Source organism: Gouania willdenowi, chromosome 15 (genome assembly GCF_900634775.1).
Source record: "Gouania willdenowi chromosome 15, fGouWil2.1, whole genome shotgun sequence".
Taxonomy (NCBI): domain Eukaryota; kingdom Metazoa; phylum Chordata; class Actinopteri; order Blenniiformes; family Gobiesocidae; genus Gouania; species Gouania willdenowi.
Window position 1 is genome coordinate 35,271,125 of NC_041058.1, and position 18,622 is coordinate 35,289,746.

The 18,622-nt window shown below is 41.2% G+C and overlaps 1 protein-coding gene across 3 annotated transcripts in view; it reads right to left on the bottom strand.

The window, feature by feature from the left end:
• gbf1 (golgi brefeldin A resistant guanine nucleotide exchange factor 1) overlaps positions 1-18,622 on the bottom strand; it is a 164,048-nt gene that overhangs the window by 34,547 nt on the left and 110,879 nt on the right. For all 3 annotated transcript variants that reach the window (XM_028467807.1, XM_028467806.1, XM_028467808.1), the window contains 6 exons: positions 18,316-18,518; positions 16,744-16,867; positions 14,082-14,207; positions 10,166-10,248; positions 9,530-9,766; positions 1,023-1,116 (listed from right to left, as the gene is read on the bottom strand). In XM_028467807.1, coding sequence (XP_028323608.1) covers positions 1,023-1,116; positions 9,530-9,766; positions 10,166-10,248; positions 14,082-14,207; positions 16,744-16,867; positions 18,316-18,518 — 867 coding nt within the window. The remainder of the gene's footprint in view (positions 1-1,022; positions 1,117-9,529; positions 9,767-10,165; positions 10,249-14,081; positions 14,208-16,743; positions 16,868-18,315; positions 18,519-18,622) is intronic.

Here is an 18,622-nt window from a genome sequence, read left to right on the forward strand (position 1 = left end):
TATCAAGGACATTTAAAAGGTTTTAGGACACATTTGTAAAAATAGTGGAGGATCATTTTAAGGAAACTAAAAAGGAAATAAACTAACAACAAGTGACACGATATTTCATAAAAAACTAAAAATTAAAACACTAAATTAAACTAATCACCTGCAGGAAAACCAAATGTAAAAGTGTTAATTCATGACTAATCATCCAAAATACAGGAAACAAATATATACATATTTCATAATGTAACATATTTCATGAATAAATTAAAACTAAAAAAAGAAATTAAACTAATTAACTGCTTAAAAAACAAATGTAAAAGTGAAATAGTCAAAAACACAGGAAATAAAAAAAACGTTTCAAATCTGTGACAAAAACTAAAACAAATAAATATATATTTTTAGTCATTTTAAATGATTATTTTTACACTTTAGTTCCATGTTACATTATTTAGTTTCATATCTAATCCAGTTTAATCATGTAATGCTCTTTTAGTTTCTGCTACATTTTAGCTTCTCATTATGACTATTTATGTGTTTTATTTAGTGTTATTGATCTCAAAGACATTAGGGATGAAAGTCAAAAGTTTTGAACTGACTTCAAATCCAATCATGGAGGTGAGTTTTTAAAACTAAATCATTTTGAAATAAATAAGTGCTTTGACAAAAAAAACACATGTTGTTGTTGTTGTGCTGCTTTGATTCATTATCAGTTTAAATTTAAGTCCAATGTCATTATTCACCCATTCGTCTATTCTGTCATAGAAAGGAAATGTTTAAAAAAAGAAATAAATGAGTATCTGCACCTCCAGAGTTTTAGTGTAGTGACAAAGAACAAGTAGAAGTTTCCTTTCTTTAATACTGTATATATATTTTAGGTTCCTCTTTGGATTTTAACAGTTAGAAAGAGTTTTAACTGTTTGAAAATAAATGTTGTTGTTCCTAATCTAAACTTCTAACAGAAGCAGCTCAGTGCATGTAACATGTAATATGTCTACAGTATATATACTGTATATATATGTCTATAATGTTCTTACCTCACTGCTCAGAGTGGTGAACTTGCAGAGAGAAATGATCAAATTATCAAATACGTCACTGAAGCCATAGTGGGCGGCGATCATAGCACATTTCCTGCAAAAACAGGCACACACACAGACACAGACACACATACACACAATAAAAAAGGATCTCAGACACTTCTTTTTACACTTGCTATTGACTTTTTTTTTGTGATTTTCTTCATTTTTTGACATTTTGTGTTTTTGTTTGGAGTGTTTTTGATGCTGTTTAGAGCATTTCTGTGGTTTTGTGTATTTTTGTGTTCTTATCTTTTTAGTTTTATGTCTTTGAATTCCACTTGGGTATTTTAGTTCTTTCGTGAATTTCTCTGTCATTCTGTAGGTTTTGTTGCTGTTTTGCGTGTATTTATAGCGCGGAAGGTTATGTTCTATTTCATCCTTACTGACCGCCAGAGGCGGTGCTTAAAGCACTGGATGTTCCATCTCGCGCATGCGCAAGTTGAGTAATTATATCAACAAAGTCACCTGTGACCCCTGGATGACCCGGAGATTCTATATCTACCGGTGTCATCAGGTGATCTGGTCCTTCTATCTTCTTGCGATTGCAGATAACAATAGCAGGTCGGTTGTTCCTATTCACAGCTTGTCACTTGTAGCTTCGAAACCGTAAGGTTGGCGCCGCGAGTGTTCTCGTCCGCTAGAAGCTGCGACTCGCTGTTTTCCCTTTAAGTGGGGCTGGAACTTAGTGACCAGTTTACCAGGGGCTGCCTGAGGTGGTGAGTATCGTACACTTGAAGTCATCGGCGGTGTTTCGCCTTGTGATTGTGTGCTGGTTCAGACTTGGTAGCTCCGCGGCTACGCTGCTGTCTTTTTTCAGTGATTAAACTGCTCCGATTAATCTACTGTGTTGCTATGCTGCTCTGTTAGCATCGTTAGCGGACCTCCCGGCACGTTGCTGCTAAGCGGCGGCCAGTATTTTGAGTGTGCATATTGAGCGGCTGCGTTGCATCGCCGGCACAGTGTGCACGCTGCGTTTTGTGGTGTTGCTCCAGTTAGATTCACTGGCAGCACAGTTTGATCACTCCAGGCCTGTGCGCTCGCTGGCCTGGAGTGAAGTTCCTTCATTGAAGCCGCCGCAGCTCAGAGGTTATCAATATAACTATTATTAATGTAATTATTATTTTTATATAATTAATATAATTATCATAGTAATTATTATTCATATAATAATAATTTGTATAGTTGTTATTCACATAATAATAATTAGTGTAATTATTATTTATATAATAATATTATAAATAAAATTAATAATATTAATTCATATTAAGGAAAAATTGGAGAAGAATGGACTGCCATTTGTGTGTCTCCTGCATGGCCCCCCTTCAGGCAGAGGATGCACAGCGTGTCCTGCTTGCCTGGGCATTGACCACCTAAGAGAGGGGGTGTCCGGTAATCCGTGCATGAACTGCAGTTTTATGCCTCATGCACTGCGACTCTCCAGGTTGGCTGAGGCTGAGGGCACAATAGACCTGCCCTCTTCAGGTAGAGCCACCGGCATTGCTAAGCATGCCAGCTCAGCGTCTGGCGATCCTCCTCGGAAGACAAGGAAGGTTGATGCTCTGGCTAATAAGGTGGATGCTCTCACCACCGAGTTTGCGCAAATTAAGGCCATCTTGCTTAACCTACAGACAGAGCCCGGTGCGCCAGCCTTCGTGGCTAACCCTGTTGCAGGTCCATCCCACCTTCAGGAGGAGGATGCGCTGTCCACAGCAGCATCATGTACCCTATTTGGTGACGCTGATGGGGATGGGCATGGGGAGCTTGTGCCTCACAGGCTTCTCATGCTTTTTCAGAGGGTTCTAGTAGGACCTCTTCTCTAGGTTCAGTGTCCAGCTGTGGCACTGTGAAGCCCCGGTTCCTACCCGAATGTCAAATGCTTTTTTCAGGCAGGGCCCCGACACCTCGGCCTTTGTGGTGCCTCCCTCTGACCCGTACATTGCGGAGCTCCACAGATGCTGGCCTGACTCGAGGGTTCTCTCCCATCATACAAGCGATGGCAGGGCTCTGGCAACAATGCATGATGCTGGCAGCTATGGCTTGGAACAACTAGCTCCAGTTGAGCCTGCCATTGCAGCCCTGATAGTTTCTCCAGATGAGGCTGTGAGACCGGATGCACGCTGCCCCCAGCAACAGTGCAGGTTGACTGACGATCTTCTGACTCGCAGTTATAACATTGCTGCCCGAATTGGACGGTTAGGTAATTCACCCATACCTACGGCCGACTGCTCATCCGTCTGGGAAGCCCAGGGGCCTGCAGGTCACAGTGCCAGGAAATCGGCAACGCCCTGCAGCCACACGTCCGTCTGCTCAGGGGCCAAGGGGTTCTGCACCAAGTCGCCGCCGGAACTTGAACCTGAGGGGTCGGTCGTCGGACTCTTTTCCCAAGAGCAGCTCCTCTGCTGGGAAGAGCAGACCACAAACCCTTGGGTAGTGTCCACGCTTTTCAGAGGTTACACACACAGTTTCGATGCCGGCCCCCTACATTCAGCGGGATCTGTGGTCAGAGATCCCGTAAAATCCCTTCTGCTACGTCACGAGGTAGTCACCCTTCTGCGGAAGGGTGCCATCGAGCTAGTGGAACCGGAGGCTTGCCTCAGCGGGTTTTACTCCACTTATTTTCTTGTGCCCAAAAAAGAGGGCGGATTTCGCCCGATCCTGGACTTGAGGGGGTTGAACCGGTTTCTCAAAGTTTTACCCTTCCATATGCTGCGTGTAGCAGATGTCCTTCAGACTGTCTCAGCAGGAGACTGGTTAGTGACGATGGATCTGAAAGTTGCTTACTTTCATGTTCCAATTGCCCCTCATCACAGACTGTTCCTTCGTTTCATGTTCATGGACAAGGTTTATCAGTTCAGGGTTCTGCCATTTGGGCTATCCCTGGCCCCTCGAATATTTACCCGGTGTGTGGCAGCTGCTCTGTCACCTTTACAGGCCAGCAGAGTTTCAATACTCCCCTATCTGGATGACTGGCTCGTCATTTCCCCGACTCGGGAGCAGGTGTTGCGGGACACCGCTGCTCTTCTCAGTCACGTAGGCAATCTAGGCCTCAAGGTGAATTATGCCAAGAGCAACCACATACCCAGCCAGGTGGTGAGGTACTTGGGGCTTGTGCTGGATTCATCGGTAATGCGGGCCTCCCTCTCTCCAGAGCAAGTCTCCGCCATCCTAGGCCTTCTACGGCGTTTCCAGCATGGCGCCCTCCTGCAGTATGGCCTGGTCCTGCGACTCATGGGGATGTTGGCCTCGGCATCCATGGTCGTACCACTGGGGCTTCTAACACTGTGCCCGTTTCAGGTGTGGATGAACAACCTGCATCTAGACCCCAGCTGCCACTGACACAAGGTGGTCAGGATGTCTGCCGAGTGTCTCCTTACCCTCCGACCCTGGAGAAAGGAATACTTAATGTCGGGTGTACCCATGGGGAGGGTAGCCTCCCGCCGGGAGGTTGTCGAGACGGACGCCTCTCTTATGGGTTGGGGTGCTGTGTGGCAATCCAGGACTGTCAGGGGCCTGTGGAGTGCCCAGCAGAAGCAGCAGCACATAAATGTGTTGGAACTTCAGGCTGTATTCCTGGCGCTCAGGTACTTTCTCCCTGTTCTGAAAGATCGGCATGTTCTCGTCCGGTCAGACAATACCTCAGCTGTGTATCACATCAACCACCAGGCCGGCACCAGATCTCTGACATGTCTGCGACACACCGGCTCCTCACGTGGGCTTAACCCAACTTCCTGAGCCTCCGGGCAATGCATGTTCCTGGTCTCGGGAACACTGCAGCGGATCTCCTCTCCCGTCATAAGCCTCCATCCGGGGAGTGGAGACTTCACCCAGAAGTGGTGGCTGTGATATGGGCCACGTTTGGCAGAGCAGCAAGGGACCTCTTTGCCTCAGAGGCAACGACTCACTGCCCTCTCTGGTTCTCTCTGAAAGAAGAGACCAGCCCCCTCGGGCGGGACACCCTGGCGCATACCTGGCCAGACGGCCTACTTTATGCATTTCCTCCACTCCCCCTCATACCAGCAATGCTTCACAGGGCCCAGCAGGGTGGTCTCCGCCTGCTTCTGGTTGCCCCATGCTGGCCAGGAAGACCATGGTTCCCGCTGTTGCTCAACCTCCTGCGGGGGACACCGTGGCGTCTTCCAGAGAGGAAAGACCTCCTGTCTCAGGTCAATGGCTGCATATGGCACCCGAGTCCGGGTCGTCTGAGGCTGTTCTTGTGGCCCCTATAGTTGTGGACCCACTTTTGGCGTCCTGCGATAGGGTGGTTGCCCACACAATTTTAAACTGTCGAGCACCATCCACCAGCCAACCATTACGCTAACAGGTGGAGGCTATTTGTGAAGTGGTGTCACTCTGACAACGAGGCTCCGGGGACATGTTCAGTGGTGGCAATACTGCGTTTCCTGCAGTCAGTTTTCGAGAAAAACAGAACTACTTCCACCCTCAGGGCGTATGTGGCTGCTATCTCGGCCAATCATACAAAGGTAAATGGCCAGCCAGTGGGATCACACTATCTGGTCAAGCAGTTTTTGAAAGGGACTCAGAGACTCAGACCACGTCAGGTCTATGGGTTGCCATCATGGGACTTGCAAGTTGTTCTTCAGTCCCTTTCCCAGCCGCCCTTTGAGCCGCTGGGACACACTAATTTGAAGTGGCTGTCTCTCAAGATGGCCTTTCTTCTGGCTGTGGCAACGGCGAAACGTGTGGGGGAGCTGCATGCGCTGTCAGTGAGCCAGGCATGTCTTCGCTGGAAGGCTGATGGCTCTGGGGTGAGTCTCAGGCCAAATCCTTTTGCCCAAGCGGTTTCCCCCTCATCATGTGAACCAACCTATCGAGTTGGCTGCCTTCAGTCCTCCAGGCTCCTCTGGGGGGAATGGGGAGCCATCAACACTGTTGTGCCCCGTGCGGGCGCTTAAGGCTTACATGGAGGCGACAGCTAGCCTACGAACGACAGACTGCCTTTTCGTCTGCCATGGAGGCTGTAAAAGGGGGACTGCACTTTCTAAACAGAGACTCTCTCACTGGGTAGTGGAGGTCATTCAGTATGCCTATAGTGCACTGAACATCCCAGTGCCTCAGGGCATAAAGTGCCATTCTACTAGAGGCATGGCCGCGTCATGGGCCGCCTTGAGGGGCGTTCCCCTGCAAGACATCAGTGCTGCAGCTACCTGGTCCTCATCATGCACCTTTGGACATTTCTACAGGGTGAACGTTGCTGGTGTCCAGCCTATGGCAATGGCAGTGCTGTCAACAGCTTCAGGCCTTGAGTAGGTGAGGATTCTTTCATGACCTTTCTGGTACAAGTTATCCACTGCTTTAAGCACCGCCTCTGGCGGTCAGTAAGGATGAAATAGAACGAGAGTTACGTATGTAACTACGGTTCTATGAATCCTGAATGACCGCCAGAGCATCCTGTCACTCAGGATCCTTGTGTCCTTGCGAGAAGATTTTGACAGGAACAGATCACCTGATGACACCGGTAGATATAGACTCTCCGGGTCATCCAGGGGTCACAGGTGACTTTGTTGATATAATTACTGCGCATGCGCGAGATGGAACATCCAGTGCTTTAAGCACCGCCTCTGGCAGTCATCCAGGATTCATAGAACCGTAGTTACATACGTAACTCTCGTTTTACCCTGCGTTTATCTGTTGAAAGGTTATGAACAGATTTGGATGAAATTTTCAGTAAATGTTGATAATAGGACAATGAATAGGTAATTATATGTTGGTGATGTTCTGGATTAACAAAAATGAGAAAATACCAAACAATAGGAAAATAGAAGCTGTGCCTGAGCGTGCTCCTGGTGGCTTATAGGTAAGGTAGTAGTGTTAGAAAATTGCACTGTGTGTATGTCCCGCCCGGTACTCGTGCTGTACTTGACGGAGGTCTGCGCTCAACGAGCACTAATCTGGATCCAGATGTGCTGCGTGATTAGCGAGCAGGAGTTTCTGCACTGGATAGCGGACAGCGCCACGCCGTGGTCATGTATCAATATTAGGCTGTGAGTTGTAGTTCAGAGGTTGGATCTTTTCCCTTCTTCTGATGTACATTTTTGTTGGAATTATTTTGGATTTGTGGTGGACGGACAAAGATTTAGCCGTTGTGTGCGGCGCAATTTCAAAGAAGATGTGAGTTACTTTATGTTGTCGTGTGTTTTTTAGGTGAATTTGTCATTTTAATGTTCCTATAGTTTTTTGCTGTGCTTTTGTATATTTTGTTGTTCTTTTGTGTATTTTTCTATCTATCCTGTTATTTTTGTGTATATATGTTGTCGTCTTGTGTGTTTTGAGTGAATTTGTCTCTTTAATGGTTCTTTAATGTGTTGTTGTGTTTTTTCATATTTTTCTGTAATTTGTGTGTATTTTTCTCAGATTATGATGATTAAACACTCATTATCAATTAATCTAATAGTGTATATAAAATCAATGTAGGACTACAACATGGGTGCTTAGTGCAGGTCTGTGCTCTCAGAGTGCTTTATTGTGTTGCACTTGTACTCTTACCACAACTCTGTACAGCACTTTGTGATTTTATCTGCAAAAAGCGCTTTATAAATAAACTACTCACTTACTTTTCTATGTTTTTGTTTTCTATGTTTTTTAGGGTGTTTTTGATGTTGTTTTTTTGTCTTTCTGTGGCCAACTTAAGTATTCTTTCTATTTTGTAAATTCTTCTGCCATTTTGTGATTTTTATTATGTGTTTTTATTGTCTCGTGTCTCTTTGCTGTATTTATTGTATTTTTGTTATTTGCTGGATTTTTTGTGTGCTTTTTTGTTGTTTTGTTGGTTTTTTCTGTCTTTCTTTAAGTCAACTTGGATCAATGTGCTTTGATTTTTAGTCAGTTTTTGTGTTTTAGAATTTATTTTGTTAGTTTTTCTAGTACTTATGTGTGTTTTTGTTGTTGTTTTGTGTCCTATAGGGCCTGTACTACAAAGCTAGATAATTACAGTATATCCTGGATTTATCTCTGTTAGCTTCACCTAACCAAACATTCTTCATCAGACAGAAACTGTCCTATGAATCTAGATTACAACTCACTATGTTAAGTGAGGTGATTTCAGTCTGGCTACGTACGCACTCTAGTGACAGAGGAGGAGATTACAGCGTCAGACCAATCACAGAGAAACTGGAGAACAATTTACGTCACAATTGAGGAATAATTCTTTAAAATATGAAAAATTAAAACACATAATTTAGACCAAAAACTTCACTGTTACTGCAGAAAAAGCAGAAAGTAATTAATGCAGGAATTGATTAGTGTTAATGATTAAATTAGTGAGATTATAAACAGAAAATAAACAGACACTCTGATCAGTTTAACTTTCTCTTTTATCTTGTCTGTGTCACTGATGCTGCGTTCATACAGATCATACATCATAAGATGGAATATATTTATATTCAAATATGCTCTCAGCATTACCACAGAACACATGAATTACTTAATCAATTAATTAATTAATGGGTCTGAAAGCATCCAATGTACGCAGGCTTTATCAGCTGACTTATTTTACTTCATCAGATATAAATCTCTATGTTTCCTATAGGATGTGATGGTAAATAACGAATAAATATTCTCTTTCCTGTCAGCGTCAAATCAGATCCACACAGAGACGCGTTCACAATGATCCTCCTTTTATTGGACAGCTCGTTTTAGAAGAGATCTGATTGGTCAGGAGGTGGAGCTTTAGTACTCGCTCAGAACTAAATCTGCTCCCGACCAGGTTAGTCATTCAGCCTAGGTTACCATGGTGATTTAGCTCCTTCAGACGTTAGCCAGCTTCGTAGTGTAGCACACACTGATTAAATCCCAGAAGTTAGCACGATTAAAAAAAACCTAGCTTTGTAGTACAGGGTCATAGGGTATTTTAGTTTTTTGTGTCTGAAGTCAACTTAGGTATTTTTTGTTATTTGGTGAAAAAAAATTGTCAATTGGTATGTTTTGGAGTCATTTTGTGTGTTTTTGAACTTGTTTTCTTCATTTTTGTAGCATTTTGTTGTTGTTTTGCAACATTTTATGGCATTTTTTGTGGGGTTTTGATGTTGTTTTATGTGTTTTTGGAGTCATTTTGTGTATTTTTGTTAAGTTGCTGCCACTTTTGTTCTTCTTTGGTCTGTTTTTGTTGCCGTTTTGTGTCCTTTTTTTAAGTCCTGTCATTTTGTGTGTTGCGGTCCTTATTTTCTTCCTTTTTTTAAGTAAGTTTGTGTGATTTTGTTGTTTTCAATGTGTCATTTTGTTTATTTTTCTGCCATTTTTTGTGTTTTTTGAGTCAGGTTTTTTTTTTTTTTTTACTTTGGGAGCCACAGGCCTCCAGTTGTCCATGTCTGCTACACCTGATAAATCAGTTCATGAACCAACTGTGATATGTGACATGCATCAATGAGAACATTACTTCTTCTCTCTGGGACAGTTGTAGGATTATCTAACATATATTAACAGGAGTTAAAGTGTGAGGTGATGTCCACCTGAAGCCAGTGATGGCCTTCTGAATGATGGTGTCATCCAGGCTCTTGTCAAAGACGTAGGAGAGCGCTGCGATGGTGGGTCCCCACGTCATGGAGAACAGGTCGTGGTCGTAGCTGCCGGCCGGTAGCTGCAGGAACAAACCTTCGGGCGTGGCCCCTCGATGGAGCAACACGCTCCACACATAGTTCTCCTTCACCAGCCCCGTCTGCTCGTCAGGCATCACAATCTCCTCGTTCCTGCACAGGAGCAAACATGAAATCAAGGTGTCAAAGTACGCAGTGAAGCTTCAAAAGTTCAGGAAATGATTGTAAATGAGAAATATTCTCATGTTGTTGCATAATATTTATCATTTTTTCTCAAAATTCTGAAAATATTTTTGCTATTTAAATCTTGATTTTTCCAAAAAATGCAGAAATGTTTTACAAGAAAAACCTTTATAATCAGAATGATTTTCCTTTTCTATGCTGACATCAGCTAATATTCATCTGTAAATAAGGCAAAAACAGGATGAGGATTTTTAAACGTTAAATAAAAACAATAATGTAACGACGCAAATAATCCATTCTAAATAAAATAAAAATTAAAAACAAAAAAACACACTGCTAAATAATGCTTCAGTGGGTTTTGATGCTTACTTGATAGCATTGTAGATATCCTCCAACATATCCTGGTCAAAGTCTTTGTTTCCATTCACACCTTTTAGGTTTTTCTTGAATTGCTGTAGAAGAAGAAGAAAGAAGAAGAAGAGGTCATTACGAGGCACTCAGGTGGACTTGTTTTGTGTAATTCAATATGTTTGAGTTTCCTTTAGGAAAACAAGGATTAGAGCCTCTAGTAAATAAAGTGAAGCCCATGGTGATGAGTGAAGACTCACAGACAGGAAGTCTGAATCCACTGAAACATGTTAATGTCTCTATGATCAGTAGAACTCATATCATTTAAACTCTATGTTCCTCATTTATCAACCATTGGTACAATCAGATCTGATCGTACCACGTGTTTATCAATAGTGACGTGATCAAACAAAACAATCAAAACTTTTTGGGTTCTAGTTCCTCCTTTCTCTAACTTTTGAATCCATGTCCTCCCTTATGTCAATAACTATAAATCATAATAATAGAATGAATGAGTGATAACACATTTTAAATCATGTTCTGATCAAAATCATTTCTATCAACATTGAGTTTTTTGCTGTTATTTTGCGTATTTTGTTGTTGTTCTGTTCTTTTTATTATTCGGTATATTTTTCTCTAATTTGTGTGTTTCTGTTGTTGTTTTTGTGTGTTGTTGGTATTATTTAAATGATTCTACGTCAGTGTGTGTTTTAGGTGTTGTTTGATTGTTTATTTCGTTTTGTCGTGATCTTGTGTATTTTTCACTTATTTAGTGTATCTTTGTTGTCGTTTTGTGAGTTGCTGGTAATATTTAGTATGATTATACATTTTTAATAACAACAAACATAAAATCCCATATTTTTAATGCTTTCGTTTGTTAATTTCCCCCTCCCCCCTCTCTCGCATACCGCTAGGGGTACACGTACCCCAGTTTGAGAAACACTGGCGGAGACAATCTGAGTGGATTAGAATTAGACTTAAACTAACCTCTGTAGTCATTTAAGTATAAACAAACACACATTCAGAACTGATCAAAAACATTATTATTATTATTATTAATTTTAATTTTTTTAACAAAATAAAATCACTGATAACACTTTTTTTGGTTTTCTTTACACTGAATAACGTATAACCACACAAATAAACTGCTCACTGCTGTGAATCATTCATGCTTTTAAAATGTAAAGTATACACTACACATCATTAATATGATGAATTATAGGTGAAATTAGCTAAAGGCAAAATAAACACAGAAATGACAGCATTTAGTCATTTCTTTAAAGGGTTTTGTTAATTCCTTTTAATGTGTTATTGATTGCAGACAACTGATCCTGATATAAATGGTATTTTTCAGTGTGTCTCCAGGATCTCTGTTGTGTAGTTGTTCTCAGCGCACACAGGGGGGCAGACTTCACCTGCACAGTAGCTGATCCTCTTCCATAGAACGTTTAAATTAGTTCTTTTAAATCAAGTTTTCCCACGTTCAAAAAATACTTTTTTTCTTTGTTTTTCTCCACCTCAGATGTGACAATTTCCTTTCTTGTCTTGCGCGTGTTTGTTTGACCTCAGTGGGCGGGGCCTCCAAACCAGTAAGATTTACGTCAATGACGATGGAATTCAGCCACTGTATTAATCAACAGCTGATCATTGGTAAGCTGGGATGGTCAGATACCAATGTTTATTAACCACACGTTGGTCCTGTCCTATGACACAATGTGAACTTTGATTTACACCCGTTTTCACACAAGGTTGGATAAATGAGGGCCAGTGTGTCTGTAGCTTCAGCTGTAGCTTACCATCCAAACCAGGACCTGGATTAGCTTTCCTTTTTCCAAAATATTCTTCTCCACCACACGCCTCCTGCTGAATGCTACACATAGCAAGCTGTGCACTAAGTGAAGTGTGAGGCGCCAATTTTATTGACCCCCCACCCCATTGTCTGGATCTGGGGGTCAACCAGCCTTCTCCCCCCCAATCCACTAACGACATGGTGCCATGTGTGAGGGTGATTTAGAGCAGCATGAGTCAGCTCATAACACTCCCACAGCTATGTGCACAATAACACACTGATACCCCACACACCGTCTCACACACTCTGTTTAGTCTTTAGCAACTGCCAATCAAAGCCCCCCCCATGAGGGATGAGCTCACTACACCATCAGACCACCACTGGACACAGCTGTCACCTGATGACCCCGCACAGGCCCCTCCCTCCAAGAACGATAGGAACCAAATAAAGAACAACATGAACACTGTAGATGATGTAACAACTCAGACATTTTTCATCAGATAAAGACATTGTTCAGGGCTCGTGGATCAATACATCAAAGATCATTTGCTTGGTTCGATGCATTGTTAAAGCTGCAGTATGTAAGTTTTTTTTTTTGCATCATTTGGTTAAAATAATAATCTTTGATCATATTGTAATCACATTGTTCTGAGTGGACAGTGAATGTGTTCTCTTTCTCCTGGTTCTGTAAAATTACATTTATAAATCCAGGAGCGTGACACTGGACTTCAGCCAATCAGACATCTTTCTACAAACACGTGTGCTCCATGAGTTGTTTTGGTCGTTACTATTGGCTGCTCGACTGAAGGTGTATTTATGGACAAATCACATGAAAACCTGAGAGAAGCTTATTTAAGGTGAAATCGCTTTACAGTCTGGATGCTCTCAGGGCGGCTGCGGGAATCACAGCCCCCTCTGTGAGCTCTCTGGCAGGGACAAGCTGAAGGCAGCAGCCTCTGTTCAGGACACTAACTACAGACAGAGTCTCTAAAACACCAGAAACATCTCCACTAACACAAGATCAAGTCCAAACATTTGTCACTATGTCTCTATTGAGAAAAAAAAAGCGTTCACAAACATACCGGTAAGGGAGGCTGAGTTTCAGTTTCGGTTTCAAAATGGAGCGGAGTGAGGATTCTACAAACTGCAGCTTTAACCTTGGGGTTGTGAGACACTGGGAGGGGTTCACCGGATGCCTTCATGAAACTAAGAATATTTTCTAAACAATTTGAGCCCATTTTTGCTTTTTTTCTACAACTAAACCAAACTCACCATATTTTAACCTATTTTCATCACTTTTTCTTGCCATATATTTGCTCCTTTTAATGTATTTTTGCTAAATTACTAATATTTCTGACACTTCTACATCACATTTTAATGCCTTTTCTAATGTCACATGTTGACCCATTATTGTCATTTTTAACCTCTTTTAACCATATTTCATGTTTATTTTTTGCCAATTTAACTACTGTATATTCACTTTTTGGCCATTATTTGCCAGTTTAAACTAAGTGTTCCTACATTAACCCAACCCTCCATTTCTGCCACTTTCAAGCCAATATTCACCCTTTTTACCACTTTTTTGCTCTGTTTTTGGCCGCTCTAATTTGTCTCTTTTAACCTATTTATACACAATTTGAACACCTTTAACTACTGTTTGTGGTTTATTTATTTATATATACCCTTTTAGCTTAGGTTGGAAGGATTCTAGAGATATCAAAAATATGAAGACACTTAACCCTAGTCCTATGACATCAGAATGAGCAAAAATACACATTTAGGTTCTAGAACCCTTAATATTTTATCCATCAGAGGGTTAAACACAAAAGAAACACATTGGTTTAATAACGACGTGCGTGTGTGTGTGTGTGTGTGTCTGCGCATGTGTGTGCAAACGCGTGTCAGTGTGTGTGTTTGTGCTTGCGACTGTATGTGCGTAGCTGTGTGTGTCTGTGTGTCCGTACGAGTGCATGTGTGTGTGTCTATGTTTATGTTTGTGCCTGTGAGTGTGCGTGTTTCTGTGTGTGCGTGTGTGTGTGTGTGTGTGTGTGTGTGTGTGTGTGTGTGTGTGTGTGTGTGTGTGTGTGTGTGTGTGTGTGTGTGTGTGTGTGTGTGTGTGTGTGTGTGTGTGTGTGTGTGTGTGATTACCTCTACAGTCATGGGGATGTTCTGCTTGCGTACGTTATGGTTGTGCTGGTCAGTGTTTAACATGATGACGGCGTAGGCCAAAGCAAAGCCTGCATCGTTGGTCATGAACGGAGAGCCGTTGACTTTCTACACAACAGATACACAACAGATACACAACAGTTACACAACAGATACACAATAGTTACACAACAGATACACAACAGTTACACAACAGATACACAACAGTTACACAACAGTTGCTAAGCTCACTGTGTGATTCCCCATCACGCTACATGAGAGCAGCTAGCTAACCTCGTTTCCTCTCTCTCTCTCTCTCTCTCTCTCTCCATGGAGTGGAAAACTCGTCCGTCTAAAAATAATCTCCAGCCTTTATTTGTGTAGATATGGTTGATCTAAAAAAAAGACCCGACTAGAAATAGTTTCCAGATCATTTTCCTCCACCTGCTATTTTAGGAACTCAAATGTTTGCCCTTAGTGGACTCTGTCCTTTGAAGTCTGTGTTACAATCTGTGCGTTAATCACTTTGATCCTTTTATCTGACCGTGGGAAACTCTCATTAATAAACAATATCACATCATCAAATCTTTACTCTTTAAGTTTCACTTAAACGATACACATGTAATGGAAATTAACATAATTAAAGTAAATGTCAAACTCATGTTCAGGGCCCAAATACGGACCAGGTTTGTCTAAAGGTGGGCCACAGACTACAGGTAGGAAAACAAGACATTTCAACAATAATATGCTTTTGTTTGCGCGTCCACGTTTAAATGTCGTGAAATGTATGGAAGGCACCAAGAATCATCCAATCAACAAGTTACATATCACCTAAATTTGCATAATTTTGTGATACATTTTTATTTATTTTGATGAAACTTTGTAGAAGAATTCAAGAAAAATTGCAGGATTTTTGACAAATTGAGATTTCTTTTAACAATTTGTTTTAAAAATGACTCCAACCATGTGATATAAACATGTATATTTTATATTAATTAGTGTATTTTACAGGTGATTTAAGACAAGTCAAACTGACCCGTTAGCATTAGAGATGCTAACAGAATGCTAACACGCTAAGTTTTCTGGGATTTTTTTTATTAAAGGCTCAGTAATTGTGATTAATTGAATTTGAATTTAGTAATTGAGATAATAATTATAATTGACTTTCAGGGGAAAAGTTTTAATTGTAATTGGGAAAAAATGCCAGTCACCGTAATCAATTGTAATTGAAAATGGATAATTGAAGACGTAATTAGGGGGCCAAGCCCGCGGGGGCCAGGGAACCACGTATGTAAGCATACGTGGTTCCTAGGACCAGCGATGCTAGGAACCCTATTGTAATCGTTCCGATTATTATAGTTACTTTCTATAGTTCCGTTGGTAAAAGTGTTGCTGCAGAATAAACCGTGCAAAGGAGGGCGGTGCCCGTTGGGGGGTGGGTCCAGGACACGCCCATTTCCGCCTAAACTTTTGTCGGAGCAAAATCGCGAAAACTGGAAAACCTACTTTTTCCTCTTTACTCTTCCTTGGGATTTTGTTCAATCAGCGTGAAACTTGGCACGTAGAGTCTTCAGTTGGACGTGATCTAAATATTAGCGAATCATGCAAAATATGCGCAAAGTAACATTTTTCTAGCTAGCTATAAAAACGCAAACTGGTACATATCTCAGTCAAAAATAAATGCTAACAACACCAAATCTGAGATCCTTGGTTGTCATGTCACCGTGGGGGTACGCGCCAAATTTGGATAATATACGCCACTAGGGGGCGCTGCAAATATGAGATATTTATATCTCTTAAATGGCAAAACCAACTTTTACCAAATTTGGTGGGTGTGACCTTGGGTCCCTCCTGAGGCCGTATCTCAAAGTTATTCGCAATTGGTCAAAGTGGGCGTGGATTATCACAACATAAACAACAAACATTTATTTCAGCTCAATTATTATGTTGAGGGCTGTGAAATTTACAGGGTAGATATAGAAGAGCACACAGATCACCCATACCAAAAAGTGCGCCTCTAGGTGGCGCTATAATGGGTGCAAGCACATTTTGGGCTGTAACTTTCACATTTTCATAAACTTCAATCTACGTATTCCCTAAATGAAGTCGCATCTTTGACATAGGCCACGCCCACTCTCATGGCATATTTCTCTTTGTAAGTCACTACACATCAAAAACCTACTTTTTCGAACTCCTCCTCGTGTTTAAGCTCTATCAGCACCAAACTTTGCACATCCAAAACTCCAGACTCTCCTGATCGCCCCAAGTCCGTCTTCCTTATTGATGAACTTCCGTGGGCTTCGCAAAACCTGGGGGCCGAATCGCGCGGGAAGGCTTGGCCCCCTTTCATAACTGCTTGCAGTTCTAGTTGTAATTGACCACAACCCTGGCATGTACGTTACGTCCTGTGATGTGTAATTATGTAAAAGTGTTTCCATTAAGCTTTTGTGATACATTTTAATCTAGAAATGTCTGAAAAACCTCCTCAGAGAAGAATTAAAACTTTTTAGAGATATTTAAGTAAATTCTAATGTTTCTATTACCAGTTTTGATTCCACTATTTAGATGCTTTCCTGTGACTCTGAGACGTTGTGTCTAAACACACACACACACACACACAGTGATAGAGGAGGTGGATGGGAGATGGAAAAGGGGCGGGGCTTACATGCCAGTTGTCCGTAAAGGTTTCCAGAAGTCTCTGAATAACTGGAGCTTCTCCAGGGAGTCTGAAAGCTTCCAGGTAGAGACGCAGAGCCTCGTCTATACGAAGCCCCTGGAACGTAAATGTGCTGCAACACAAAGTTATCGGTTAATACGAGAATAGACACAGATATTTACATGTAGAGCATCGCTTTTCTAAAGCTCACACATTAGACAAGGCCTGTCAACTCAATTTATCTGGGAAAATTTATAATTTCAACATTACTGGTCCCTAGTTTGCATTTCTACATATACCTAAATTACAAAATATGTAAGAAACTAAACACATCCAAGCAACATGTGACAGATATCAGTCCCAACAGCATCTACACTTTCCATTTCCTAGATTTTAAGAAAATATTATGTCATAATCTGAGGAAAATTTAAGGATTTTGTAATAATTGTGAGTTTTTTACCAGTTTAACATAAAAAAATAATGCTCTCAATTGATATACAGTAAGCACCAGGAAAACTGTGAGCACCTACAGATATCATTGAGTTTTATTCACACTAATGTTTCTCTGTCATTTTTACTTTCTCCTGGGGAACAAATTGGATGCTCTAAGGCAGTGTTTCTCAAATAGGGGTAAGTGTACCTCTAGGGATACGCTATGGCACTACAGGGAGTACTTGAGAGAAAAAGAGAGAGTAGAAAGTAACAAATGAAAACATAAAAAATATAGGGTTTTATGTGGATTTTTGGTAAAAAAATGATAATACTACTGTAAATAAAAATGACCAACAACTCACAAAACGACAACAGAGACACACTAGATGAGAGAAAAATACACAAGATCACTACAAAATACACAACAATAACAGAGAAACATACAAAACAACCACACAGAAAGAATCATTTAAATAATACCAACAAGACATAAAATAAGAGAAAAATATACTGAAAAAAACAACAACAAACAACAACAACTAAATACACAAAATGACACAAAAAACACACACAATAAGAGAGAAAAATATTATTAACAGCAACACAAAAAACGACTACAAAGGCACAATAAATGAGAGAAAAATACACAAAATCACTACAAAATACACAGAAATAGCAGATAAACAAACAAAAAGACATAAAAAACAACCAAACAACAACAACACACAAAATAAGACAAAAATATGGTGAACAATGAAAAGATTAGACAAAATGACACCGAAAACATACAAATGATGATAGAAATGATCTTGATAAGAACAAGGTCAGTGTTGGTTCCACATCAGGAGGGAAATGACCAGAAATGATAAAACTAAACAAATAAATCTATTCAGGAGGAACTAAATACTGTTTTTCACTTATTTATAAAGTTAAGATTTTTTTAAATGTCTGTTATCACTCATTTATTCCATCATTATGCTCTATAGATGTTTTTAATCACAGACTTATGTGCAAAATGTTGTAGTCGGACATAAGGGAGGACTTGGATTCAAAAGTTAGAGAAAGGGAGACTAGGGCAACTGCTCTACAGGGCCAGATTTGGCCCCCGGGCCATGAGTTTGACACATTAGTGTGTGTGTAGCTCCTTACTTCACAAAGCTGTCCAGCAGTTCCATGTGGTTGCGATCACTGACGTACTCTCCAATCATCTTCTTGTCCAGGCGGGGGTTCTCCCTGAGCCACTGGGCCACCTGGCTGGTGTCCATGGGGCTGGAGAGGAGACCTTTCTCCTGGAGGAACTGGATCCCCTTCTTAGGCTTCTGGTTGAACTGCTCTGTGCCTGTGATCAGCAGCTGGAGAACAGCAACACGCTTTATTTAAACTCACTACATACATGTAGGACAGACCAGCTCTAAGTCTAGATCACGGCTTACAAAAAACAACTCCAACATATGAA